This window comes from Lepidochelys kempii, chromosome 10, assembly GCF_965140285.1.
Source record: "Lepidochelys kempii isolate rLepKem1 chromosome 10, rLepKem1.hap1, whole genome shotgun sequence".
Taxonomy (NCBI): domain Eukaryota; kingdom Metazoa; phylum Chordata; order Testudines; family Cheloniidae; genus Lepidochelys; species Lepidochelys kempii.
The window spans coordinates 4075403-4102925 of record NC_136389.1 but is presented as its reverse complement, the minus strand read 5'-3'; the positions used below and the strand labels follow the sequence as shown (position 1 = coordinate 4102925).

Below are 27523 nucleotides of genomic sequence, written 5' to 3'. Positions count from 1 at the left end.
CTGATTTTCAGAGATTGAATCAGTGGAAGAATTGGTGATCTGTACCCCTGAAATCTGGCCATTTTCATTCAGGTGCCTAACTTAGACACCTCAGTTTGAAAAAAGTGGCCATGGCCATTTTGGGGGTAAACGCTGGAAGTGTCGGTTGGAGTTTCAGCTGCATGGTGTCAGTGAGAGTGGTGCAGACAAATGGCTCTAAAAACTTCCCTTAAACTTGAAGGGCATGTCTCTCCATTTTATTGCACCTGGTGAAATCGCTTCCAGCAGTGCAAAGTGAGTATAAAATCCTACTATTCAGATTGGGTGGCATTTTACACTTTTTCCTGGTGTAAATGACCACACAAGGCAATGAAGAATCAGGCCTTTAGCCCAGTTTTCTACCTAAGAACTTCATGATTTTATGACGGGGCTGAAAATGCGAATGTCTTTCCAACTTTTGAGCTTCACTTTGTAGCTCTTTCCTGAATGCAGGTTCTCTCACAAAAACCTGCTCAATGCAAATGCAATTCCTGAAGCAGTAAGCTTTAAATTAAGCTCCATATTCAGCCTGTCTATGATACGAACATTCTAACTAAAGAAGTCATAGCAGAAAAGATACTTCCTTGTGCTCCAATGCTCTGCCAGTGCAAGTTAATGGACTGAGTCCCAATTAAATAATCTTTGTTCTTAGCATGAAGAGGGTAGTGCAGTAATGCAATTTAAGGCCTGCAGTAAAATGTCTCTTCAGAAGACTAATAGATACTTAGCTGAAAGCACTTCATCCTGCGTATTAATTGTTCCCTAGGGATCTGAAGTCCCATCTTTTGCCCATTACAGAAATAAGAGGGCTGTAACGAACTTACAGGCCATTGGGGTTTTGCTCAGAGGGTTTATTGAGGGGGGGAAGCTATGAATCAAGTTTCATACAAGACGCATTGGAACCATCTCTCCTAAATATCCCACTGAACTGGGAAAAAGAATGTTGGATTGTTCTGCTTTTTATTGGGCAGCTCCCAATGTGCTATTCTCATTACATGTGGGCAGAGCTCAGTCGCCTGTAAGCAAATATTTGCATTGTAACAGCTGGTGGCTTTGCAATGCAGTGCTAGGTGTGGCCTTTTTAAAGCCATCCAGCTGAAAAAAACCCAGCTAGGGTTCTCAGCCACTCTGAACACCACAGCTATAGCTAACCAAGACCGTAATGTAACTGAACCAGGAACTCAGTTGTGGTCCTCAGTGAAACATGGTGTGCAGTGCCCTATTGTAACGAGCAAGTTTGTGCTTCCACAGAGCTCGCTGTTATTCCATCTTGCTTCCTCTTAGGCAAGCTTTTACTGTCACTAGGGGCTTAATTTTGTGTTTCCAAATGTGGTTCCGTCTCACCTTTGGCAATGGAACCGCATGTTTGTGCTTCGGCTTTTCCAGTTCCAGTAACAGCAGCAACACGTTCTTCAGGGCATATTCTCCCCTCCAATATTGTAATTAAATCTCTGGCCACAAAGACACCCGGGTCGCCACTTAAACCACAAACCTGACAAACTCGATGGTCTGCTCCACAAAACACAGGCTTCTTATCATATGCCCTTAAGGAGAATCTGCCCTAGTTCTCTGTAAGGTTTTATGTAGATGAGGTGTTAGAAGGCAAGATAATCACAGGCATAGGCCTGATGTGCCATCCAGGGGGAGATGTAATCGGACACACATACACCCACCCCAGTCAGCCCATTGTATTCTTGCAGAGGGCACTGTTGCACCCAAGCATGCCCATTTCCACGGACACAGCTACACCACCCAGCATATTACACCACAATACACCAGAACAGTAACAGGAAAGCTTTTTATGTCTTATGTCTTCTTCCTCTTTGCAGGAGGGAGAGTCTGAGAAGAAGGACCCATTCGAGGAAAGTGGCCTGAACCTGAGCCCGACTGCGGCAGAGGCTAAAGAGAAAGCGCGCGCCAAGCGGGTGAACAAAAGGGCTCCACAGATGGACTGGAACAAGAAACGGGAGATTTTCAGCAACTTCTGAGCCCGGACAGCAGCTCTTCCCCTTCTCCCCACCCTCCAAACTGAACATCTCCAACGCGCCCCAGCCCCATTTCTGGCTGTTGACCCAAGACGCTTTGTGCTCTGCTCTTCATTGGTCGCTTTTTGCAAGGCAAATTTTTAAAAAGTGTCTTTTATGGACAAGTGATTCCAGTAGAAATGTGACCAAAGCTCCTCCCAGCATTCACCCGGCTGCCTGCAGTTCCCACATTGCTGCTGAGGGAACACTGGAAAGATTTCACTTTTGCTTCTTACCTGCTTTATTTTGGTTTTTACTATTTTGAGGCCTCCCCCGCAGAATCCCAAGAGGGATATTATGCATTCCTGTTTAAAAGGCTCACACCGAGGGCTCCCAAACTGCACACTCTCGTTTGTTTCAATTCAAAATATTCTAGTTTGTTTAAAAAAAAATGGAAAAAATCCCACTCGAGCTACAATGTTCAATATTCTCATGGTGGGAGATTGGTGAGTGGCTATACATTTCTCTCTTGTTGGCTTCTTTATTGATTTAGAAGGGTTGGTGGGGTTTTTTGTTTGTTTTTGGTGTAAAAAAGAAAATTTCCCATCTGTTTCTCGTTAATGCTGGAACCGCTCTCCCCCAGGATCCCTTTAACCAGTGCAATAAAAGCCCTTTTCTCAGCAAACCTTTTCCCTTCTGTGCTCCACCCCCGCCTGCCCTCAAAACAAACTCTGGGTGTTGAGAAAATGGTAGGACTTAAAAAGAAAAAACCCCACAAAACCCAACAACCCAAGCCTCAGATGTGCATAATAAAATGCAGAAATGGCAGGAGAGGAGGGGAATAAGCTGCCCCCTGCCCCTGACAATAAAGGAATGTCTGTGTTTCCTGTTAGCACATCCACACGCAAGGATTTCTGTCCCCAATCTCTATTGGAAGCCCTGTGAGAACAAACTTAATGAGACACTGGAAACATGGCTCTTCAGGCGGACTTCAAAGAAGCACAAGTGAGTGTCTCATCAGCTGGGAACGGAAATCCTTGAAGACCCTGCTTTGGGAGGCACTCATGAAAACAGGGCTTCAAGCAGGAGCAATCCAGCGGCCGCTCTTCCATTCACATGCTGGCTTCAGAACCAAGCCACAAACCGAAACTGCTTTGCTATTTCTGACTCAGGTTTTAAACCTCTCCCATTTTCCTGCTGATCTCTCACCAGCTGCATTGCCAACCTGGAAGAATAACAAGCAAGCTCTCTCTGTTGTCTTATGTTGGGCTGGGCCCGTTGTAGCAATGTGATCTGGCATGTGGATTGTCTTATGGGAAGACGGAATACTATCTGCTGGTCCACACCGTATTATCCTAACTTTTAAACAGGCAGCAGGGTTGGCGGGGCAGACAACTGCTTTGGCTTTAGGCCCCTCTTTGAAAACACCCTGCTCTCAATGTTAAAATGTACCATTAAAGCTATCTTACATAGCCAGGACTAAACTAGCATAAAATCTTCACTACTTACCTCGGGCTTCAAATGAGGGACACTAACGAAGAGTAAATTAAACGTGTACTAATGGCTTCCAGGCAGGAGTTGTACTGGGCTGGATCGCTGCCGTAGAGAGCGGGACGATTCCCGTTGCCTTCTTCCCAAAAGCTAACAAAACAGCCTTTTTGGCTGACGTGTATTTTGTAACAATGGCAAAAATAGTATTAAAAAAGCAGGTGGAGTGGGGACTGGGCGGGGCAGACAGTTTAGGTAAATGACCACTCTCTCCCCCCCCCCCCAACTAATGACACACTAGGGCAAGAACGTAAGATTTGCAATAGTATTTACGATAAAGCACATGGTTCAGTTTTTTGGCCCCAGGTTGCCCTCAGACTCCGTATAATGGACAAGTGGCCTTTGACTTCGTGCACTATGGTCTTGTTAAGGTTCTGTGTATATTTCATAATACTGAGCTACAAAAGGTGCCTTATAACATTTACTGTTCCTGTCAGTAGATGGATGTATCGCAGCACTGTGGGGAAGGAGGGGACGGGCCGGACGCTGTAGCAACTGCCCAGGGGGTCTTTGGCTTCTTTGCAGGGACCAGTGAAGTACAAAGCTGTGACCATACTGAAGACAGGGCTTTTGGCTGGGCTTTCTTTTAGGGAGGATATACAGTGTTAGTGGGGCAAATGGATGCAAATAGGATCTTGGAAAGAAATCTCTGCTGGTGTTTGGCTGTAAACCCTGGGACTGACACCAGGTGGGAGAGAGTTAGTAAGAAGTTTAGAGCTTTTTTTCCCTACAGGAGTCTCATCTTGGCCTCTTACCTTGCGTGTTTCAAAAGACAATTTGATGGCGGAGGGAGACGGGGGGGCTGCTTGCTGTTAGCCACAACAAACAGTTGCTACTCTGAGAAGTCAGTAACACAAGAATCCTTACGCTCATGACATGCAGATTGCTTTCAATCCCTGCACTTCCAACCAAGCCAGAGACAGTATGTGCGTCTGCTAGGGGCAAAAGCTCCCCAGTTACATTGCAAGGTAGATGTTAAAATACAGCATAGCAAACAAGGAGGTCATTCTCTAAAAGCCTGTAAATACCATATTACTTGCATAAGACAGAACCAATGTAGTTGAGGGAAAAATAGCATGGTTGTGTTTTCTTTTTAATGCTGATCAAAAGAAATCAGGTATGCAAATATGTACCAAGAAGATTTTAAAATTATCGCTGCATAGGCCATGGAAACAGCTCATGGTTAAGCACTTATCGCTATTTCTGACATCTAGTAGCTCTGTAATAATAATTATTCAGTTTCTGTACATTTAACTTGAAAAACCAATACAAGTATAAAGCTGTTGTTATCTGCATTGTAAAGACAATGTATACTGTAATGTCAATAATAAACTTTGTTTTGCCATGTACAGCTTAAAAGGGTAATTAGTCTGTTCTTCATTTCAGTCTTGGTGTTGTAAAGAGCTTCAGAAAGGAAGCACAAGAGTGTGTGTTATTAAATTCCATTCCCTTCACTGGCTGGTTAGAAGAGTGGGCCAAACAACCTCTGCAGTTCTGCAATGGGTTAATAATTGTCGCTTTGAATGGTGACTTGCAACAGAGGAAAATTGTTGGTGCCCTTTTTAGCTTCTTGGAGGTATAAGGGGGCCTGAAAGGTTTGATTTTGGTTTACTACTTTCTGAAATTTAAGAATGTCTAGTACTGGCTTCATTTCATGACTCTGAAATCCATATTTCTCAACACTTAATTGGAAAAAGCTGGGTACAGGGAATCTTTAGCACAAAGAACTTTTTGCCCAAGTGTTGGGGATAAAGAGGCATAATCTAAACATTTTAAAAGTTTATAAAAAAAAATCACTTCTCTCAATCAGCTCTCTTCCTTGGTGTTTCTGATGTTATACACCCGCTACTTCTCCAGCTTTAAGTAGGCCTCACTGTAGATCAGACTTCAGTTTCTGATGTGGAATGGGGGCAGGGAAAGAGCATAACTTTGCAGGCATCCATTAAACATTAGAAAGAAGCCAAAAAAAGAAAAGGAAAAAGCACATGCTGGATGTCCCTCTCTGGATGTCCCCACCTTTAATACAGAGACAAACTCCCAACCTGCAGTTCTTACACCTGAGCCAAAGAGCCTGGCTCGGTCAGGACCGAGCACCGCAGATGTGATGTGTAGGCTGCGTGGGTGACAGCTCTGGAATAAAGATTACGCAGTATTATGCAAACAAAATGAAGCAGCCCTTCCACTCCAGCCCATTGCTGATTTAGCCCCTGTGCTAGGCAAAGTTTGCGTGATGCTTGTGCAAGAACAAGCTGTTGGAATCTTAACCATTTCAGTAGCAAAGTTTCCCCCAGCTTGGGCTCAGCTCCTCAAAGGCAACTAAATCTCTCTGACGCTCTGGACTTCAATGCAGGGCTGCTTGGAAGCACACTAGAGTCCCATGGGGGAATTCCTGCAGTATTTAGGGGGATTTTCTGTTTCCTTCCCCAACCCCCAGCTGTGATAAAGTTGGCTGAGGTGTTCTCCTGTTTCCATTTCAGTTGGCCCCCAGTTCTTTATGGGTTAAATCTGGACACAGGAAGGATCAGTCAAAACAATATTTATCATCTGATTAAGCCAAACCACCACAGCTGCTACAGGAATGGGTGGTTCTGTGACAGATTCCCCCCACACCCAAAATTCAAATAGCTGACCACTCCAAATTTCAAACCCATTTGACAAACCCCTTTGCAATCCAGCACCCTTTGAAAGGCAGACCCAGCACCAGGATCAGAAATAGAGGTATGTTTACATCCCCATTGTGGCAGGTGTCAAAGGAAAGCATTTATGCATGTGCTTAAATCCTGCAGACTTCAGTAAGGTTGAAACACATGCTTGAAGTGCTGTCCTGAATCAGGGCCCAAGCTCAAAACAGTTCCCACAGGGAGAGTGTGTTCAGAGCAGGGCAGCATTGCCGAAGCTGAACTTAAGAACGGCCCTGCTGGCCGTTCTCTGCATCACTCTCGATGCTTCCCTGGTTCTTGGCTACCAGCAAAGCCCCAATTTCCTGGTCTGGGTGGCTGGGCTCATCTTTATGAAGCCCGAATTGTACCTTTTTAATGTAATATTCCGCCCCATGGAGGGCTGCTTCCCTGCTGCCTGGTCTGCCCCATACTCCCATCCCTGCCTCCAGCTGGCCCTTGCCCTGCTCAGTCGCTATGCCTTGCAGCTGGGTTGGGGAATGAGGCCACCACGGTTTCCTCCTGCACTGTAGAGATGTCAGTAAAACCTTAATAAAAAAACCCACCTTTCTTAAACCAGTTTGTGCCCAATCAGCTTGAGGCAGGGACTCCGGCCATGGCCGGGCACCGAGCTGGCGGAGGTCTCCTTCCGGCTCCATCAGACACTGCAGCGTGTAGCATTTCCCCATTCCCACTGTCCCTGCGCAGTGTTTGTGTTAGATGCCCCACACCCAGGGACTGCCTGCAGAGCGGACTCAGCGGGACGGCTGCATTTCAGAGAGCTTTTCCTCCTCAGAGATCTGCTATTGCTGGGTAGCTGCTGATTCCCATCCCATCTCTCCGCAGCACGAGGTCTCCTCTCCCCCATCCCCTCCTTGCTCCAGGCCCAATGCAGTCTTACTGGGGCTCAGAGTCCAGCGGCTTCACAACCCCGGTGCAGATCTGTTGCTCTAGGAGGAGCAGCCATTCCCTCAGCATCTCTTTGCAGCCGGGCAGACGTCCCTGTTGAGGCACTCTTTGCAGCGAGGGTTCACAGGCAGGCAGATCTGCTGGCCGAAGCCCACGAGAAGCCAGTTTATCTCACTCCAGAGATCCCTACAGACCCAGAAGGGAGAGGAGTTTTGTAAATGCTGCTGCTGGGCAGGACTGAAGACAGGCTTCTACCTGAGCTCACAATATGGCTGCTGGCTGTGCGATACACTGGCACCGAAACCCCACTGCACCCGTGGCCGGGCCTTACACATTCCAGAGGCCACCGCACACAGAGTGGAGCGCTGGTTTGGAGCACTTGGTGGGGTTTCCTTCCTGTTCAGCGCCTGTTATGAGTCTCTGATACACAGAGAAACTAATTGATCATTTAAGATATCGGCCAGAGTTCATCCCTGGTGAACGAGATCAGCAGACAGATCACCCCGATTAGACGGTGCAGTGGCCTCCCAAGGGAAGCAATGGCCTTGGGCTGTGTTAAACTAAACTGGACAGTAGAGAATGCGCGATAGGGCACAAGTCCAGCAGCACAGACTAGGGGTGACTAAAGTCTCAGCCATCTCGGACGTCTGTGAACCGTCTAAACAACTGAACGAGTGATGCTCCCCGGGAAAACAAGAAATAACTTGCGGTTATAAGTCCCAGGCCTATGTGCTGCAATGCCAGGCTTCCTTTCCTGCTGCGGCCGTGACATGGGGAGGGGACAGGCTCACTGAAAATGCCATGGGGCAGGGTAGGAAACAGCTCCGCAGGGTTCTGCGCACTGGATGCGGTAGCTGCTTGTTGCCATAAACCACAGCAACGAACAAAAGATGCTGCAGGCTGGTACTGGGGAAAGGAGTGCAGGTGGAGGTTTCCTGTGAAGATTACGACAAGGAGGAGGAAGGAGGGGACTGTCGGGTGTGTGTGTGTGTGTTTGTGTGTGTGAGAGGATTTCAGAGCCAAGCAGCAGCTGAAAAACAGCCCAGATCCCCCGTTGCTTGAGGCACCTCACCTGGGCAGCCAGTCCTCCAGCGCCGCTCTGGTCTCCTCAGGGGTTTTAGTTTCCTTCTTCACCCATTTCAATCTGTTAGAAATCCTGTGCACATGGGTGTCCACACCTGGGGAGCAGAGAGGTTGGAGTCAGGAGGGAACACCTGGGTCAGGAGGAAGCAGGGTCTAAGGAGTTAAAGAAGCAGTCCACTCAGGACCCATAGCAGATGCACCAGGCTGTATTGGGAGGTTCTTCCATCTGAGGGCAGATGCCAAGTGGGTTTTTGCTGTCCAAAAGTAGGGCCCTAGGAGGCAGGGTACCAGAGCTGGAGGAAGTGTGTGTGTGGGTGTGTCATAAATCGACACAAAGAAGGAACAGCAAGGTCTTGCCAATGGTGAAAGTGTGAAACAATCTCCCCCTCCTCCCAGTCTGCCATTCAGAAGTGCCAAGATTTGGGGCTTGAGTTGGCTTGTAGCTTTTTCCTTAGTTTTATGTATCCCCAGCCCTAAGCTGAACCCTTTGCAAACAGGCAGGTTGTCAGTCCTGAGGTTTTAGCCTTTGAAGATACGTGGCAACCTCCAACCTCCGCACCCGAGATGGCAAGGAGTGTGTGAGCTGGTCTCACTGATGCCACCACGCTCTTGTAGAGTGCTTTTCATCCACAGAGCTCAGCATGCTTTCCATGGGAAAGGGGGCGGTGTCATGCCCACCCGGTGGCTGTGGAAACTGAGGGGAAGTGACTTGCCCACGGTCACACAGCTGGGCAGCAGCAGAGGTGAGAGCGACTCTCGGGCCACTGCCCTATTCACTGGACCGGATGCCTCTCTCAAGGACCCTGGACCGGAGTTCTCAGATTAATGCAAGGTAAGACTTTGCCTTTTCCTCTGAATTTTCTGCCAGTCCGAGAAACCCCTAACACTGCCCAGCTAGTCCATGTCCCCAGTGTCTTGCCCGTGTGTTGGGGCTACTTGCTGGCATATTTCAGAGCAATTATTTTTGGCACTTCCCTATGAGAACATGGATTAAACCAAGACTTGCTTGGAGTTATGACTAATGTCTTGGGGGTGGGGGAGGCAGAGTTATTCATTCTCCTGTTCTGGTAGCTACCAGGCTAATCTCAGATTGTTAATCAGAAATGCAGGAGCAGATGACAGAGCATGGACAAGAAGGAAAAAGAGCTCCTTCCATTCCCAGCTCATTCCATCAACGCTACACAGCCAGGAGGACGCGGGTTGTACAACAGAGGTCACAGAAATGGCCCAGGTGGGTGACGTATTTGTCAGCTTGCTAGCAGCAGGAGGGCACTTCGTTTATCGTAATTGGTCTGGCTCCATAGCAGTGTTTTCTGTGTGTATTGTACCCGTAAGGGCTGAATGAACAGAATGCTGACTCCCCAGAGGAAGAATGGGTTTGCTCATTGTGATTTCTGTTTGTTCGTTCAGTAAACCCTCACAGTCCCACTCCGGTCATCCACAGCGCTTGGAGCTTTCGGTGTGTTCAAACCCCCCGGCCCCAAAAACCCAACACCTACAAAAGCCAGTCCTCACCACGTCACCAAATGAAAATCTCCCGCTCTTCCCCCAAATTCTCCACCCCTCCCACTTCCCTCAACACAGAACAGCTTGCAAGGGGCCCTGAAGGTCAAAAGATTCAGGTGCTCTCAGACCAAAGGATGGGCAGTGAATTTCAGAGTCACACCTGGAGAATGGCCTGTGGCCTCCTCTCATCTCACAGGAGCTCTGGTGTCTACATGGATAGCAGGCATGGCAGCATCACCCAGGGACACAGCTGATCTTTCAGACAGAAAGCCCTAACCGGTCTGGAAGCTGGGTCAAAACCAGCAGCATTAGCAGCATTCTGAAACCGAGGCAGCCAGCACATGTCCTACATAGCCCCCAAAGGTCAGGATTGTTACAATATTTGTATTTCAGTGATTAAGTAGCCAATAATTACGGAGTTAATTAAACAATGCTCAGGTGTTTTAAGATGTACTTTGTCCCAGTAATTAAGTTACTGGTACTTTATTCTTTAAGTACGCAGCAAGGGAAAATGTGCCAGAGGAGGATTTCCAAATACAGGACCCTCGAGGTATGGAGCCGAAAGAAGTGCACCGATTTACCAAAGCACCAAGCTCCCACATGTTCCCACTGATCCACTGGGAGTCCCTGCAGCAATGCTGATCTACCAGGGTTAGCAGCACTCAGGGCTGAGGGTTACTGTAAGACCCAAGCCCTGCCAAGCCACAGAACAGCGTAGAAGCATTATGGCCAGACAGGGTGTCAGGAAAGGATGCGAGCCAGCTCAGAATGGCTCAGAACCAGGCTGAGCAGAAAGTCAAAGCCCTTTCCAGCTGCAACCATGACATCTGCACTGCCAATGGATTAATATGGGAAGGCTAGAAAACAGCAGCCGCCAAGCCCCAAAGGCCACTGCCGGGAGTTTGGCCATTTTAGTTATATCTTGAAGGATGATAAATCGGGGGGAGGGGGCAGGGGTGTGTGCGCGCGTGCATTCACATAATCGAAAAGACTTCTCTTCACTGAGAGCCTGATCCTAGAAGTCCCTTTGACTTCAGTGAGGGAGTTCTCTGCATCAGGGGTTTGCTAGGTGGGTCTCAGCATCAAGTGGGGTTACCTCTCTGCAGGGATCACGATGATTAAGTCATGAGATGTCGCTGATCATCTCAAGAACTTTACGAGGATGCTATAGAGAGGAGGCTCCTCTCTAGACATATGGCCCAAAAGTGGTGGGACGTGGCTTTGAAGGAAGCCATGATTTTCCCAGGGCGACATCGCTCTGAGCAGACTGGGGCCACAGGCTGCCCACTGTGAGAAAGCCAACCCATTTGACTTACAGTTTGTTTCACCATAAACAGTTTTCTTTGTGGCGGTGTGATCTAGCAGGGCACAGGACTGGGGGCCAGGACTTCTGGGTTCTCTTCCTGCAGTGGCCTCAGCTGACATTAGGCAAGCTGCAAACGCTGCCCCTTCGTTTCCCCAGGAAATGCATTTAATAATGGTACACAAAGAGTTTGGAAGGCTCAGGGAATGTTTGAAAAGTGCTTTGAGAATTTCAGATGAAAGGCTCCAAGCACAAAAGTAGACTATTGTTAGATCAGCCGTGACAGACTGGTCCTTCTGTTGCTAATTGAACAAAACCCAGGAAATGGCTGTAAACAGGAAGAGTATAGCTTTGCCTCCTAAATCAAAACACTGCATACAATTCCTTGGAAAGCTATCAGAGCTCCCTCTGGACTCTCCTCCCCAACAGCGGATTAACTGTTCAGCAGGAACAACAGACTCAAAAGCTTGTCAGTCTAGTGCAAGAACCACGCTTGGTAAAGCCGAGTTTCAAGACACAGTTGTGGCCTGTGTTGAACTTGGTATTGAATTTTCACTCCGAGCAGGCGTCATTCATCAGGTGGTAGCATTACCAGGTTTCCCATGACTCTCTCTGATTAAGCACCAAACACACTTGGAATATTAATCTGTCCCCACAGACCTTGATGCATACCTGGAGATCCGTCTTAGCCTAACAGAAAAGCTAATATGGCAGTGCCACCTGCTGGCCCTGATGAGCTAAATCAAAATCCTGCCTTACCCAAATTACGTTCCTTTAAAATGAAGGGGTACAATCGCTACCAGAACCTCACTCCAATCCAACCGAGCCGCTGAGGCCCATTCCCACTATAAATCCAAGAAGGCTTCAAATGATCAGCTGAAGACGTCGAAACAGGACCTGAATACAGTGCTATCTAGGCCTCCAACTTTATAAAGTTTCCAGTACCAGAAACAGGGCAGAGAAACAAAGACACTGATTGCCACAAACCTCTTGGCTGACAATTCCACAAGGAAACTTGTGGCTAGGAATTAAAATTAATTCCAATTCAACCTAAAACAGCCAGTTTCAAACAAAATCCTCCCAGGGACTGTCCGCAACTAAGCTCTTTCTAAGTATAGTTGCAAAATTCAGACTACCTAGGTCCTTTCTCCAGCTGGCCCTAAAAGACCATTTCTGAAGTGAGATTTGTTTAAACAAAAAATATGTTGTTATTTAACAGAGGCATCGTGGAATTACATCTCCGTTGCTTTGCGCTTTTCATCAGGGGACCTTAAAGTGTGATACAGGTCACCACACATCGCTAGTTATTATTAATTAAGCAATGCCTTTATTCTTAATCAGCACACGTAGGAGGTAGCAATTAGACCCATTTTGCAAATAAGTAAATCCAGGCAGAATAAGCGACTAGCCCAAGTGACTTCACCAGCCTTAGAATCCTTCAGGTATAGAGATCTATGGTTGAAAAGCTCCCTATAAGAGCAAGGTATTATGATGTTACAAGCAATGGATTAGGAAAGATAAGGATTGGGAAACGTGGGTGGATCACGGGAGAGCAGCGCCCTACACACTGCAAAACATACCGATCCCAGTCACGTTGTTCCAGGCAATGTCCATGAGCAAGTGGGCCATCTTGGGCCCAACTCCCGGCAGGTTCATCAGCTCCGCAACGGTACTGGGGACGTCACTCCCATATTGCTGCTTCAGGATTGCGGTCGTCTGTTTTATGTACTTCACCTTGTTCTGGGAAACCAAAGCAAACTAAGTTCCCATCCAAGAAATGCAGAGGAGGAACATGGACTAGACAACAGAACTATTTCCTTCATTTGAGGGAACTGACATGAGTTTGTGGAGGAAAATACAAACCATGTCCTAGATTTATCCAATATAGCAAGAAGCTGTAATGTGATCACCTCGAACCATGCCTGGGATGATGCCAACAAGTGCACTCTTGTCCTGGATACAGATTGCTAAAACTGGGATAAAATACGGCTTCCAAATTACAGCGGATCAGGATGGAGTCTCTCATAAGCAGGACATGATACATGATTGCCTGCAGCAAGGAGGAAGAAATGAGGGTCTATGGTGGGGGTGAAAAAAAAGGAAATACACGTAAAGGGAGAAAGGATAGAATTCTCGCTAGCAGGTGAGTGGAAGAGGTGAGAGTAGCAAAGGAGAGTAAGAGAGGTAGGGAGCATGAATGGAACAACAAGGGGCACTGCTTTGGAAGAAGTCAAGATAAATAAATAGGCAACGACAGACTGAGGACAAGTCACTTGAAGCAGAGGTGGTTCCCAGTTGCCATCACAGGTCATTTGGATAATTTTTATGGAAGAAGGGGGTGAAGCTTGCAAAGGCTGATCCAACCACCCCGATCCGACTCATCTCTTTGTGCCTCGGATATTCCTGAGGCAGCTCCAACAGTTTGGGGACCAAGGGCATTATTCGACTTCTGCTTAGACACGCGGCCATCCACGACCACTATGGTCCGGCACTCACCTTCCAGAATCCCACTGGGTAAATGAGCTGCCCCAGAGTCACGTCATCTGTCTGCAGAATGTTGTCCACCGTGAGACCATGCTCCCGCAGGCGCGACATGGCTGCTGAGGTCACCTGATCTTTGGTCTGGCTGGACAGCATCAGCGACAGCAGAACCTGATAGCGCATCACCTAGAGGGTGAGATGGGAGATGGAGTGTCAGAGACCACTGGACTAGTCAGGGCTGGGATCCTGAAAGTTCTGGGTCTGGGGTCTGCAAGCCAGTGGGGTGCAGCAACACACACAAGTGACGTGCTTATCAATCTGTACCACGTGGGCCTCACCTCAGCTCTTACCTTATTACTTAAATAAAAGAGATTGCAGCCGAGAAGAGTCAGAAATTGCATCGACTTCCGTCTCCCCAAAACCCCTAACGTTTTCCTCTGAGGTAATCACTCCTTACAGAAGAGCAACAGTGAGTTATTATAATAACTCGCTGGAGTTCATGTCCATGGAATTGGCATCTCCGCAAGCTTAACAGTTGAAAGATAGAGCTGGGATGTTCAGAAATGCCTAGGTGATTTAGGAGCACATGCCCTTGACTTTCCATTGGATTTGTGCTTCTAAGTCACACCCACCTGACTCCTATTGGATTTCAATGGGATTTGGATGTCTGATTCCCACAGGCCTCTTTGAAAGTCCCAGACTAAGGGCTTGTCTCCGGGTTAGTGCAGGGCCAGCCAGGGCGTGGATCTACAGTGCGCCAGCTTGCCACGCAGTAACGTCCCACATGGGCACTGCAGTGAAAGTCCCTCACATGGGACATTCTAGTCCAGCAAACTAGTGCACTGCAGGGTCACATGCTGACTTACCACACAATAACTCACCATGTAGACAAGCCCTTAGAAATTAAAATCAAATATGTAATGAGACATTGAATTGCTGGACTACTCTGGACAGAGCATTTCATTGAGATGAATTTGTTTCTCCAGACTCAGGCCTCATAACACTATCCAGCACGTGGCATGGTCACCAGAAATACCCTCGTTGGCTGAATTCTGATCTCACACCAGCGTCAGTCTGGAGGCACTTCACTGAAGTGAGTGAAGTTGCTCTGGTGTAATGGAGCAGAATGTGATGTGGTGTCTTTAATTCCTACTTTACCACTGAGCTAGAATTTCCTCCCCTCTGTGACTGCAGACCCCGTCTTCCCAGCTAGGCACCTGGTGCTGGGGGCTAGCGTAGCTGACTAAGATGATTGCAGAACATTTGGGCTACAATTCCAGCTTCAGACTCCTCAACCCCCTAAAAACAGCCCTTGAAAGTTCTGGCCAGCAGCCGGAAAAGCCCAGGGTTATTGTGCTAGGGGTTATTACAATGCCTAGGTTTATCTTGGAAGGAATAAGTCTATTCCCTTAGGGAAAAGAGTTATTTCCCAGTGAGGACTTGCGGTTCTCTTTAACCCCAGAGTATCACTTTGTGCTGGTTGATGTATCTTTACGGTGTCACACGCTGTCTCAGACTAAAGCAGAAGCTAACCATTTTCACTAGGGACTTCAGACTAGAACATGACCCCAGTCCTGGGGCCAGAGATTACAAGAAGAGCAATATGTCAAATAAATCTACCCAGTTGCATCTTCAATATTGTCCCTTTGGAGCCCTGTGGGCTTCTCAAGTATATGTTGCCGAGCTGTTATGCAGAGATCACCAGAGTCAGCCTGCCCTTTATCTAAATGTTTTCACACAAACAATGCCATTTGATAGAGTCTCCCTGCAGCCTCCCATCACAATATTGCACCAGGGTTTGTTTTTTGTACTGTTGCAGATGTGTGCAGATGCTCCCTTTGGAGGACTGCGTCATTCTGGGCCTCTGAGTCTGTGCCAGGGACTTGGGGAAGCACAGCACCATTCTCAGCACGCCCGCGTTTTTAAACAAATGTTTTCTTAATGGTGAACGAAGGGGGAGAAATACTAGATGTGTGTCCTTTTTTGCTTCTTTATAGTGCATAAAAGCAGCCTGGAAAGTTTCCTTCTGCTCCCCCCGCAATTCTGCTTTGTTCTTTGTGTTAAAGATTTAAGTCTTGTCTGCTCTTTAGATCCTGCAAAACTCTGTGGCTGACGAGAGAACTGGCAGGATTACATCATCAGATAAGCCATCTAAGTAAAAAGCATAACCGAGAAGGGATTTGCACACAGACTGTTTAAAACTCTATTACTATCTATTTAACTCAAATATCTAGACACGGACCCTAAAGTTCCTTTGGCAGAGGGCCAACACCTTTGCCTCTTCAGTTACAGGCCGAGAGCTCTCCCAAACCACATGTCCAGACTCAAACACAAAGGGCACGGCAAGTCTATTATTGTAAGACCTTGCGCGCTCTAGGTACAAACTCACGCTCCTTTAGTTAAACCAGTACAAGGCTCCTGTGTGGCTGGGCGTAACTGGGTGGTTTGTCCCTTTATGGGCGATGGGGAAATGGGGCCAGCCAGCCCTGTTCTGAGGCAGAGCCCCTTTAAGAAAAAGGGGTTGGGCCTGGGAAAGGGGATAATCAGACCCAGCTGGAAAGCCCCCCCCCCAACTTCCTATAAAGGCTGAAAGAGCTCAGCTGAGGAGAAACTGCAGCAAGCTGTTTGGCCTGCAGCAGGAGGAAGAGACCCAAGGAGAAAAGCCTCTGGGCCCCTGCAGACAGTTTTGGGCAGGGGAACAGCTTGGTTTTGTGTTACTCTGCAAGTTTAGTATTGCCATAATAAACTGTGCCCGGAAGGAAGGGCCTGGACAGAATCTGGGTGAGGCATTTAATCCTTCCTGGGCTGAGGGGAGAGGGCAACAGCCTATAATCCGCTTAGGCCTTTTCTACCCGAGACAGTGGCACCAGTGAAATCAGTTTTTAAACATATTAAAATAGCTGCAAACTCCTGTGTGGATGCTCTTAATTGGTTGGAGGGCTCATTTCAGTTTCTTAAAGCTGTCTCTTATGAACTTCAGCTAACCCAAAATAAGAGCATCCAACCAGCCTTTGCACTGGTCTAACTGAAGTCATTTTAGAACTTACATTAAACTAGGGCACCGGTGTGTGGAGACCTGCAGGCTGCCTTTATCCAACAGAGAAGAGCAAAAAGGGACAAGCAACTTCCTTCCCTCCCCGTCCTTGCAAGTCGCCTTTACCGGAGATGCCCCATTGCAGTTCCCTGCTAGAAACCAGTGTAACAACCAGAAATTATGTTGAGAGAATCCCATTAGTAATGCTCACATTGATTTATTTTGGGAAGAGGTGGGTTTCCCAGCTCCTCTTAATGCTGGTTCCCCTCTCTGGAGACTGTTGAGACTAATCAGCTAGATGAGACTTATCCATGGCTCCCAAAGGGATTTCTGGAGCTGCCTTTATGAGCCACCAGCCTACACCAATTGGCAGGGACCACCAGAATATTTTTCCATTGCTTCTGCTCAAAACCAGACATCACCTTGCTCCCTGGCTCACAAACCTTAAGCTTCCCATCAGCAAGTGTCTCCATTTAAGATGGAATTAAAAAAAGAATCACGTCACTAATAAAAACCACACATGTGGCATACGTCACTCTTCATTAAGAACATAAGAACTGCCATGTTGAGTCGGACCATGATCCGTTTTGCCCAGTATCCTGTCTCTAAGAGTGGCCTGTACCAGAGCTTCAGGTGGAGTGTACAGAACAGAGCAGTTATACAGCGATCCACTTGTCTTCCACTCCCAGCTTCTGGCAGTCAGAGGGTTAGAGTTGCCCCAAGTGTAGGTTTAAGTCCCTTCCCATCTTGGCCAATATCCATTGATTGACCTATCCTCCATGAAATTATCCAGTTCTTTTTTCACCCCTGACTGTCCCCCTCCCAGTGTTTGTGGACTGCAGACTAGAAGTTACTTGCACCAGGGACCGGTTTTTAGCTATCTAAAGCATCTAGCATGTTGGTGGTGGTGGCACCCCTGTCTCCTATTCTCTGCCTTTGGCACACCACGGTTCAGTCTCCTGAGGGCTGACATGCTTCAGTCTAACCCAAATTAAGGGGTCAGTATGGGGTAACGGGGGGAAATTAATTAGCAGAGCTATGTAGGAGGTCAGGTGAGATGATCTAATGGTCCCTTCTGGCCTTAAACTCTACAAAATTAAGAAACCTGGTTCAAGTTTTGAGTGAAAAATGAACCTCCAGATCTGGAGGACTGTTTTGCACAGCTCTGCTGGCCACTCCACTTCTCTCCCTATGTTGGAGCTGCTGCCTGAGTGGAGAACAGCGGGGGAAATTCACACTGTTGTTCCATAGCATGTCTCCAGAGCCTGGCACTGAAGGGAGCTCCTTCACCACACTTTGCACTTTCCACACTTTCCTCTGGTGTGTCTTTTCCCCCCACAGGGTTCCTAACACTTAACATATTATTAGAGAATGAACAAGGGCAGATGCTCGTGGAGGCAGAATGAGCAAGAGGTGAGGGCAAGTCTCCCTCCCCCAGTTCTCATCTTCTGACTTGCTAAATACTTAGCTCTGTGTGATGGGGCTGACTGCATTGGCCTTTGTTGGATGTGGCTTCCAAGTACGTGGTTGTAGGATACAATTATCTCACTGTGCGTCTACGTGCTCTCCTACCACGCAGCAGTAGGGGATACGAGGTTTGTTTGTGTGCAGGGCTGAGAGGAGCAAAACGAACGGCATGGATCCCCAGCTGAACTCTGTGTCGCTGGCCCCACAGTAAAACAGCGTCCACCCCTTATCTTACAGTGACCTGCCATTAGCTCTCATTGGGCCTCCAGACCAAAGGATTAAGTCTCCGTCACAAAAGTCGGAGCACAGCAACCCTTCATCATACTGGTTTCCACCAGGGAAGCGTCTCTTTAGTTGTAACACTCAAGATCAAAGCAGAGGCATCAAGATCAGGGCTGATGAAAGGGACGGTTAAGTTCAGGGAATGGGATGACTGACCACCCCATGGAACAGCCCTTCTTCGTCCTTCATGCCCAGCAAGGAACTGCCAAGGAGAACTCATCATTCATCTGGCAAGATAAACCACTCACTGAGTGACCAGAGGAATTTACACCATTTCTCATGGCCTAGAGTTCTCATACCTTTCAAACTTATTTTCCACGGCAGAAATATCTAGACACACACATCCCTGGGCAAATCACAGAACCTCTGTAAAACTAGGGTAGGGTACCTGCCCTCCAGTATGAAGGAGTGTGAGATCTATTGGAGCTGGAGAAAGTTGCACAGTATCGTCTGTTGCTCAGCTAACGCTCTCAGGTTGAGCGGTGAGCTGCGTGCTTTACCTCTGGAGGTGCGCTGGTGTCAAAACACTTCTCCGCCCCCATCTGATCCACTGGAGCATCCTTATTCCGTCTCATTTCCCGGATATTATCCAGCTGCTGCTTCCAGTTCCCTGGCTCCCATTTCAGTCTCTTGGAGTCAGTTTCCTCCTTCTCAGCAATGCCTCCTTCCAAAGAGTCATAGAGAACGCTGACTTTCTTCCCCTTCCTGCTGCTCTTTGATGGGATGGCTGCCGTGCTGTGAGCCCGATTTCCTGAAAGAGCGGAGAAACGTGACTTTCAGACCACAGCCTTTGGAATAAGGGGGGCCAAGTTTCTCCCTACACCAATACAGCGGAGCCATGCAGCCTAAAGTCGGGCTAAGGTTCCACCACGCCCTGCTTGTCCCGCAAGCCCTCCCATCTGGAACACAACCATGTCCACAACATACAAGTAAGGCAAGTTCTCCAGTGTAGACTTATGTATAAGAACTTATTGGAAAATGGCCCCTTTCACATGTAACAGCGCGCACACAGCATGACATGCTATCACGTCTCTGGCCTCTGCACAGGGCTGGACCACGCGCAAAGGGCTGCCTTCTGAGCCGCGGCAGCGCTTATCTCCGGTGCCTGCCAGTGCAGGGCTACGCTGGAGCCAGCTTGCCTCCTGGGTCATGCCAGGGGCAGAGTCCGTTTAATGGCCCCTTCTGTGGGGTCTCCGACAGCCCTCCCGGCTGGGGATGGGCTTGGTGACCCGATGGGGCTGTTCCACCGGTAACCTCTGTGAGCAGGAACTCAGAGTTGGATTAGCTGGGCCAACGCTCTCACAACAGCGACTGCACAGGGCCCGGGAGTAGGTGGGTGCAGGCAGCAGCTCCAGCAGGGGAGCCACCCCTTAAAGTTCACATCCCCTCATAGCCAGTCACCCCCCACGTCAGATCCTCTTCCAAACCCACATCCTAGCCCCCCCCAGTGCACCCCACTTTCATCTCCCAGCCCCACCTCCAGTTCTTCCATCCCGTCCCCAGGTCCACTCCCCTTCCCTCTCCATGCACCCCACTTTCATCTCCCAGCCCCTCCCTCTCCATGCACCCCCACTTGCTTCTTCCAGCCCCTCCCCATCTCTCCCAGCCCTGCCTCCTCCATGCACCCCCACTTTCATCTCCCAGCCCCTCCCTCTCCATGCACCCCACTTTCATCTCCCAGCCCCTCCCTCTCCATGCACCCCACTTTCATCTCCCAGTCCCACCTCCAGTTCTTCCATCCTGTCCCCAGGTCCTCTCCCCTTCCCCCTCCATGCACCCCCACTTGCTTCTTCCAGCCCCTCCCCATCTCTCCCAGCCCTGCCTCCTCCATGCACCCCCACTTTCATCTCCCAGTCCCACCTCCAGTTCTTCCATCCTGTCCCCAGGTCCTCTCCCCTTCCCCCTCCATGCACCCCCACTTTCATCTCCCAGCCCCTCCCCATCTCTCCCAGCCCTGCCTCCTCCATGCACCCCCACTTTCATCTCCCAGCCCCTCCCTCTCCATGCACCCCACTTTCATCTCCCAGCCCCTCCCTCTCCATGCACCCCACTTTCATCTCCCAGCCCCTCCCTCTCCATGCACCCCCACTTTCATCTCCCAGCCCCTCCCTCTCCATGCACCCCCACTTCCAGCTCCCCCCGAGCCCCAGTTCATGCTGGGGGAGCCCCCCCCCGCTCGGGGGCTGCCGCGGAGGGGGGGGCAGCCCTGGGCTCTGACCTTCTCGTACCTATTGCTGCTGCCGCCTCCCCTCGGGCCCTGCTCAGCTGCCTGGTCACCATCCTCCCGCCGCCGCCGCCCGCAGACAGCAGGGGACTCGGGGCTGCCGCGCACATGGCTCCGCTGGACTACAAGCCCCAGCATGCCGCGCGGCAGTCACGTGCCCCGCCTTACCCGGAAGGGGCGGGGCGGGGCGGGTCCTTCCGGCCGGAGTGGGCGGGGAGCTGTGAGCGGGGTGAGGGGGCCGGGCCTGCTGGCCGGAGGGGTGAGTGTCCCCGGGGCCCGGCAGCGGGGAGCTGTCTGGAGGGTACTGCCCGGGGAGCGGGGGGGGGGCTGGGTGACATGGAGGGGCCCCCCCGCCGAGGGGCCGGGTAGGGGCCAGTTGGGGGGCTGCGTGGGGGGTATTGCCTGTGGGGCTGGGGGAGGGTACCCCCTTGGGGAGATGGGGCTTGGGGGTTATGTGGGGTCGCCCCCCCCGTTGGGCGGGGGATTTGGGGGGCTCCTATGAGGGCTTGGTGCACTGGGTGGTTATAAAGAGGGTGTCCCCTGGGAAGCTGGGGTAGGGGGATGGGGTTTGTTATGAGAGCGCCCCCCTGCCCCCCACTCACCGTGAGCAGCTGGAATGTGGGTATTTGGGGGTCACAGAGGGCCCACCCCTGGAGGCTGTGAGGTTTATCGGGGGTATCCATGGTGGGGGAAATTGTACAAGGACCCCCTATAAGTAGCTGGGATATTAGGGATTGAAGGGCGTTATACAGTGGTCTTCCCATGAGAGCTGGGCTATATGGGTACTAGGGAGTGGATGTGGAGAGGACAATTCTGGTGGCGATAGGATGGGGGACTATGTGGGAGAGGGGTTATGGAAGGGGCCTGTCCCTCTAGGGAGCTGGGATATGTGTGGGAGGTGGGAGCGGGAACTGTACAGGGAACCACACCTAGATATGTGAGAGATTGGGGCTGGGAGAGACTTATAAAGGGATCATGCACAAAATACATATGGTGGATGTTGGGGATTAACTTGTTCCCAGTACTCATGGGACAGCAGGCCCATTGTGGAGTTGGGACCCTCTTTCTCACATAAAGGAGGCATATGTGATGAAGAGTATATTTATTTAGCACTTGCCATATTTCTGTAGCAGCTACTGATGCTGTACCTGGTCTAATGGGAGCCTGTTTTGTGGTGGTGTGGGAGAAATGGCTTCTGAGGACCTTCACTGTTTTTGGTTGAGATTGACACACCTACTCCTTGTACCCCTCTAGCCACCCCACTGTAGCTGGTGTGATGCAATATTTAATTAGTTTCACACTTTTGCCATCACTTTTCCTTTTTTCATTTATTGCTACTTTCAAAATTTGCTCCGAGATGAAATTTACTGTACAAGGTTTTTAGCCTGGGAGCAAAACACCTTATGAGTTCCTATAAAATAAAACAACTGTACAGTTCGAAATTGACGTGTGCTGGTCAGGCATTTGGTGCTGCTTTATTGCACATACAGCCCTCTGGGAAAGTGCTGCCACAGACGGGGACGTCCCCTAGCTAGCTCGAGGACATGTTCAGCAAAGGTTACAGTGGCACAAGCATCCCACAACCTGGCAGCATCGCCCCTGCCAGTGTCTCTTCCCTGATCTGAAGGGAGTTCACTCCTTGGCCTGTTTGCAAAGACTTGCGAGAGTAGAGCTGTGTGTAAATATCCCATTGAAAAGTGAGATGGATTCCAGTGTTGCCTGGTTCTTAGGTTCTGTCTACAGCTCTCTATATAGTAACTGTTCTATGCATGCAGGGGCCTCTTGGTGTTTTCTTGTCAACAATGGCGAAGCAGCAAAGCAAGGATCCTGGGTTAAAGGAGAAGTTTAAGAGCCTCTTAGGTCTGGGACCATCCCGGGCTAGTTCCAAATCATCAGAGGGCAAGCAAACAGAGTTTATCATCACTGCAGAAATACTCAAGGTAAATTGTTATAGGGTTTGAGGACTGAGTTTAGAGTATGAGCTGAGATGAATGGGCGATGAGCACAAAAATGGAGGGGGTGTGACTTGGTGGTTAAAGCTGGAGACAGGGAAACGGGACCCCTGAGTCCTATTTCCAGCTTTGCCACTGACTCCGTTTGTGACCTAGGGCAATTCACTTATCCTACTTGTCTCTCAGGTCAATCATAGATAAAATGGGGATAAGGTTAAGTACCTCATAGTATTACCAAGTCTTAATTAGTTGACATATCTGGGTAGTTTGAGATGCCTGGCTGAAAGGCTCTGTGTCAGTGTAAAGTGCTATTATATTAGGCTAAATTAGAGCACACTTTCCATTTCTCCCTCATCCTGTCATCATTCTACATGAGCTTTAACCTGCTGATGTTGGTTACAGCTTCATTTAAGTGCATCTCTGTGGGGATGACTAATGGTTAGGCTCTAAAAACAATTTTTAGACAATGTGGAGCTAATTTGATAATGATCCAAGTGGTCATTTTGAGAGCTGGAGAGGGATGTTTCTGATGAAGAGAGGCAGAGCCTGGGTTATCTTAATAATTTCCATTCTTCTTTTCAGGAATTAAGTGTAGAGTGTGGATTAAATAACCGGATACGAGCGATCAGTCAAATCTGTGAAGTAGCAAAAACCAAAAAATTTGAAGAGGTATGTTTGCTGTCAGGTGTAGGGTAAATGTTAGGAGGATTGAGATAAGCTTTAAGCAACAGCCTTTGACTTCTCTTGTAACAAGACACTTAAGTAATTTGGCCTACCTTTAACATTGTTATAATTGTTGTAATCCAGAAAGTTATATCTTGCATTTTTATTGTTCTGTACAAACCTATAAGAAATCAATGATCCTTGCCCCAAAGACCATTGGAACAATTTAACAAGTGTAGTGGAGCATTCTCCATCACTGGCAATTATTAAATCAAAATTAGATCTTTTTCTAAAAGACATGCTGTAGTTCAACGCAGAATTATTTCAAAGAACTTCTATGGCCTGTATTATGCAGAAGGTTAGATGAGTTGATTACAGTGGTCCCTTCTGGCCTTAGAATCTATGAATCTGTATTCGTCTGATTTGGACAGTGGAAACATAAACTGTACAACAAAGAGCTCACACTCCAAAGCAAAGCAGAGAGAGCATCATTGAAAGGCTTTCCAGGACAAGTAGCTTTAAGAGGTGCTTAAAACGAGACACCAAAGTTATTATACCTGTTGTAGGGTAGTGGGATGCTGCTCTTGACTTAACCTTATTAGTAGCTGTTACAGTCCTGCAGGCAAGTGTCCGCTAGTTCCCTCCGACCTAGAGTTGCTCTACGAACAAACAGGCACTGAAATAACTTTAAATCAGCTTTAATTCACACTCTTAATTATTTCTGTGCAAGTCTCTGTGTTAGATGCTCTTTATATCAGATTGTCATGTTGGTTAAACTCAAAACAAAAGCATCCACACAGAGACTTGCATGGAAATAGCTAATGGTATGAATGAAGTCAGTCCAGTCATTTTGTTTATGTGTACGCCAACTTTCACTGGGCAGATGTGGCGCACAATTTCCACTCTGGCCATAGGAGAGGTGTGTGGAAGTAGCACTCAGGGAAGAGGGCATTAGGAAGCTACGAGGCATGAATCTTGTTAACTTTCCCCAGCATGACTTGCCCCAATTCAAGAAGTGACCTTGTCGTAGGGGGAAGACCCCAGAACAAGCTTAACCCTGCTAACCATAGCTATCTAATAAATGGTGCTGTTGCTTTCTATGTCCACTTACAGCATGCGGTGGAAGCAATATGGAAAGTGGTAGCTGATATGCTTCAGCCAGAGCTACCAGCAGAAGCCAGACATGCTGTGCTTCACCTGCTGAAGGCCATCGTTCAAGGACAGGTAAAGGCTCCCCCTTCCAAATAAGGCTTGCACAGAGCAAGATGAATAGCACTGGCTGGCTGCCTCCTGCCATTTAAATTCCTATCTTAGTCCAGCTCAGTGAACAGGAAGAGCTTAGCATTCAGTTTGATTAATTCTCTTGGCTCTCAGTTTAACCTTTTTTCTCTTTTAATTGGGGAGGCATTTTGTACTCCTGAAAAAGGGAGTGTTTGCAGTGGCTGAATTCAATCACAGTGCAGCAGGCACAGTATAATCTTTGCCTAGACAGCTGTGTCAAGCACGTTAATCCTGACCTGCAGCATCCCTGCTATGGCAGGTACGCTGGTCATCGAGGCAAATTCTGTACATGAGCCTTTTTCTTCAGTCTGATCAAGTCAGGCTCTATGAAATCCTCAAGCTATTACAGCATCCCACTGAGCAGTGCTGTCTGTAGCATTTCCTTTTCAAGTCCTGGAATTCGTGGTCTGGCTGTTGCGACGTGGGCCACTTTCTGCATCTCTGGGGTTCTGGGCCTGATGAACGTTGGAAAAGCTGTCTGGGGTTAGCAGTGACAGCTTGATAAATGTCTCTAAGAGGCTAAGGAGAACTGACTGCATTCGCAGCAGACCATGGGAAGATTTTCAGTAGACACTCACACAGCCCAAGGGGGGAAAAGGTTGCTTTTAAAGTGTGATAACTTTCTGATAGTTTCCTAATCGTGGTCTGTAATAAGTCTAGTTTTCAGTTTCTATTGTATCTCACACTATAATTCTTTCTCCTTTCAGGGTGAGAGACTAGGGATCCTCAGAGCACATTTCTTTCAGGTTATCAAGGATTATCCTTCTAATGAAGATTTGCATGAACGGCTTGCAGTGTTCAAGGCTCTCACGGATAATGGAAGATCCATTACTCACCTGGAGGAAGAATTGGGTGAGTGCTGCATACAAATGCCGAGGGTTGCTGTTGTCTTCAGATTCTGGCATAGGATTGTCCGAAAGCTGCAATGCCGTTGTTTTAAAATCATGCTGAAAAAAGCTTCATGATGCTGGTTTTACCTCTTTAAAATAAAATTCCATGACTTTTCTATAAGGCATAAAAACTATGTACTATTCTACATTATTGTGTAAAGTTGTAGGGTACAAATTCTCCCATGCCAGTGTGATAAACAGTTTTATAGTAGTGACAAACCTGTGGATGTTCTGCATCTGTGAGTTTGGGGAGTTTTCTTAATTTTAAACTGTTGCTTGTTTATTTTTGGAGGGTTTTCTGTTGTTGCCGTCTTGTGGCAAACTTAATACAACCCATCTGAAGTTGTTTTACATCTGTAATGTGGTTTGGTCCAGGCAAATTTAGCAAATTCATAAAAATGTGAATTCAATGCATTTGGCAGTTTATAGCCAGATAGGCAAGTCAGTTGTAAGTAGCAGCTAAGAAAGAGTGTGATAGATCAAATAGCAGCCTTGGTCAATCGACCCTCACTCTTTATTATTGCCTTCTAGGGAGCAGTTTGTGTAGCTGGAAATACATCAAAGGACAGATCTCTTTTTCAGCAAGTAGGGCCAGAAGGGAATTTGCAGCATTTTTGGATTGAAACCATGTTGTAACACCACCACTTCCTTCTCCTTTAGCTGAGTTTGTCCTGCAGTGGATGAATGTCGGGTTGTCCTCAGAATTCCTTCTAGTTCTAGTGAACCTGGTCAAGTTCAACAGCTGTTACCTGGAAGATTATGTTGCTGATATGGTCCAGTAAGGTTAAACTACTAACACTTATTGTTTCTAAATTGCTGTGCAGAGTTTGTGGATAAATTCAGTGGTCTAAATTTTCAACAGACCTCCAGGGGTATCTGTTTGCGTGTGCAAATCTGGGTTTTGTGCACACAGATTGACCAGTTGGGTGACAAATGACCCAGCTAGCCTCGGAAAGTGTGCTTTGAGGGAGGGAAAGGGTATCTGTTGAAATAGTATTGGTGTGGCTGTGGTCAGAAAAGTGATTAAAAATGGCACCCAGGTGTTTTTATTTCAGAACACAGGTGGTTGTCAGAGCTGACTTTTCTGGCAAATGTATTCTTTTGCTGCTATTAGCTGTTTTGGCTCTGAAGAGTTATGGGAGAATGATCCTGTTTCTGGCTTATGTGCCTGTCACCAGAATAGTTCAATAGATTCCAATTGCAGGGCCAATTTCTGCCCAGAATTATACCTTTGTAACTGCACTGAAGGTGGGGTGGGGTGGGGTGGGTGTATGTGAAGGTAGAACTTGGCTGGCTTAGTCGTCATAGCTCAGTGATGCTTAAACCTGAAAGAACCCATCTCACTTTTCCAAACCCAGAACTGAAGATGCAGGGGTGACACTTTAGAAACCTGTTTGTGTAAATCAACCAAATTGATATGAAAGCAATGAAACACAAATATGGAGTCTCTTGATGTCATGTTTACTTACCTTTCAGAGTAGAACTCTCCTTCACAGACCAGATTGTCAAAAGAGCTCAGCTCCCAGCCACTCCCAAAACCTGATTCTTCTTGTTGGTACTGAGCACTTTTGAAGATCTGTCCATGAGAACTTAAACAGTATAATGCAATACACCAGCTCTTATGATATTCTGATCTATAAACCTGGGTTAAATTACATAGTGCTCAATCCCCTACTTTGTATAGGAGATTAACTTGACCATATTCTCTTCACTAGATTTATATACTCGGGACTCTGGTACCCAGCTGTATTTAATGAATAGTAATGGTAGTGCGATGTAGTTTAAGTGCAGCTGCAAACTAGCTATTCAGAAACGGGCTGGTGACACTAAGCATGCTCCCAGAAGTATTATCAACTGAGCCACAGTCAGGAAAGTAACAGGGCAAACTTCTACACTAACCTAATTGTGTTAATTTTGGCCAATTTTTTTTGGTCATTTGTTAAATTTGATTAAAATAAACATATTTAACTACGTTTTCCTCCAACAGTATGATCTGCCTACTGTGCATTCAGACATCATCATCGGTTGACATAGAGGTCAGTAATTGGAGCCTCTTCTAATATCGATTACATTCTATAGAACTGATCCATTACAGATCAGGCCACTTTTGAATAGCTAGGCCAAAACTCTCTAGGGTTCCCAGGGATTTTCTTCCTTCAGGGAAAGCTGCTGTAGCAAAGTGTGGAGCTTACTATATTGTTGTATGTTGGGTGGAGAGAGGCATGATGACTTAGGTGTCTGAGCTTAGAGGTGGGAACCAG

General features: G+C 47.9%; 3 protein-coding genes across 13 annotated transcripts in view; 2 read left to right on the top strand and 1 right to left on the bottom strand.

Annotated features, from left to right (window-relative positions):
- The window catches only part of NHERF2 (NHERF family PDZ scaffold protein 2), a 97743-nt gene extending 92854 nt beyond the window's left edge, over window positions 1-4889 (top strand). For both annotated transcript variants that reach the window (XM_073361717.2, XM_073361716.2), the window contains exon 7: window positions 1848-4889. In XM_073361717.2, coding sequence (XP_073217818.1) covers window positions 1848-2006 — 159 coding nt within the window. In that variant the 3' untranslated portion in view covers window positions 2007-4889. The remainder of the gene's footprint in view (window positions 1-1847) is intronic.
- On the bottom strand, window positions 2056-20596 carry NTHL1 (nth like DNA glycosylase 1). Of its 2 annotated transcripts, XR_012161070.2 has the most exons (7): window positions 20481-20596; window positions 18753-19003; window positions 13485-13655; window positions 12569-12728; window positions 8169-8274; window positions 6754-7282; window positions 2056-5660 (listed from the first exon to the last, which is right to left on the bottom strand). XR_012161070.2 is itself a non-coding variant. In XM_073361718.2 (6 exons), the coding sequence occupies exons 1-6, from the start codon at window positions 20584-20586 to the stop codon at window positions 7159-7161; spliced, it is 918 nt and encodes a 305-aa protein (XP_073217819.1). In that variant the 5' UTR covers window positions 20587-20596; the 3' UTR covers window positions 2056-7158. The 2 variants fall into 2 exon arrangements, 1 of the variants encoding a protein (XP_073217819.1); XM_073361718.2 differs by having other exon boundaries at window positions 2056-7282.
- Window positions 20597-20681: 85 nt separating this feature from the next.
- The window catches only part of TSC2 (TSC complex subunit 2), a 44036-nt gene continuing 37194 nt past the window's right edge, over window positions 20682-27523 (top strand). For 8 of the 9 annotated variants that reach the window (XM_073361708.2, XM_073361712.2, XM_073361711.2 and 5 more), the window contains exons 1-7: window positions 20682-20735; window positions 22252-22416; window positions 23011-23097; window positions 24205-24315; window positions 25080-25224; window positions 25923-26040; window positions 27250-27298. In XM_073361708.2, coding sequence (XP_073217809.1) covers window positions 22279-22416; window positions 23011-23097; window positions 24205-24315; window positions 25080-25224; window positions 25923-26040; window positions 27250-27298 — 648 coding nt within the window. In that variant the 5' untranslated portion in view covers window positions 20682-20735; window positions 22252-22278. Of the gene's footprint in view, window positions 20736-22245; window positions 22417-23010; window positions 23098-24204; window positions 24316-25079; window positions 25225-25922; window positions 26041-27249; window positions 27299-27523 lie in introns of those variants that run through there. The other variant, XM_073361710.2, reaches the window with a different exon arrangement.

Bases quoted from the DNA above. Each gene is read 5' to 3' on its own strand.
- NTHL1 (XM_073361718.2), bottom strand. From the start codon at position 20,586: ATGTGCGCGGCAGCCCCGAGTCCCCTGCTGTCTGCGGGCGGCGGCGGC. The intron at 12,729-13,484 runs GTGAGTGCCGGA...TTGGTTTCCCAG, and splicing joins ACCCAGTGGGATTCTGGAAG to AACAAGGTGAAGTACATAAA. The intron at 8,275-12,568 runs GTATGTTTTGCA...TCTGCTCCCCAG, and splicing joins GAACAACGTGACTGGGATCG to GTGTGGACACCCATGTGCAC.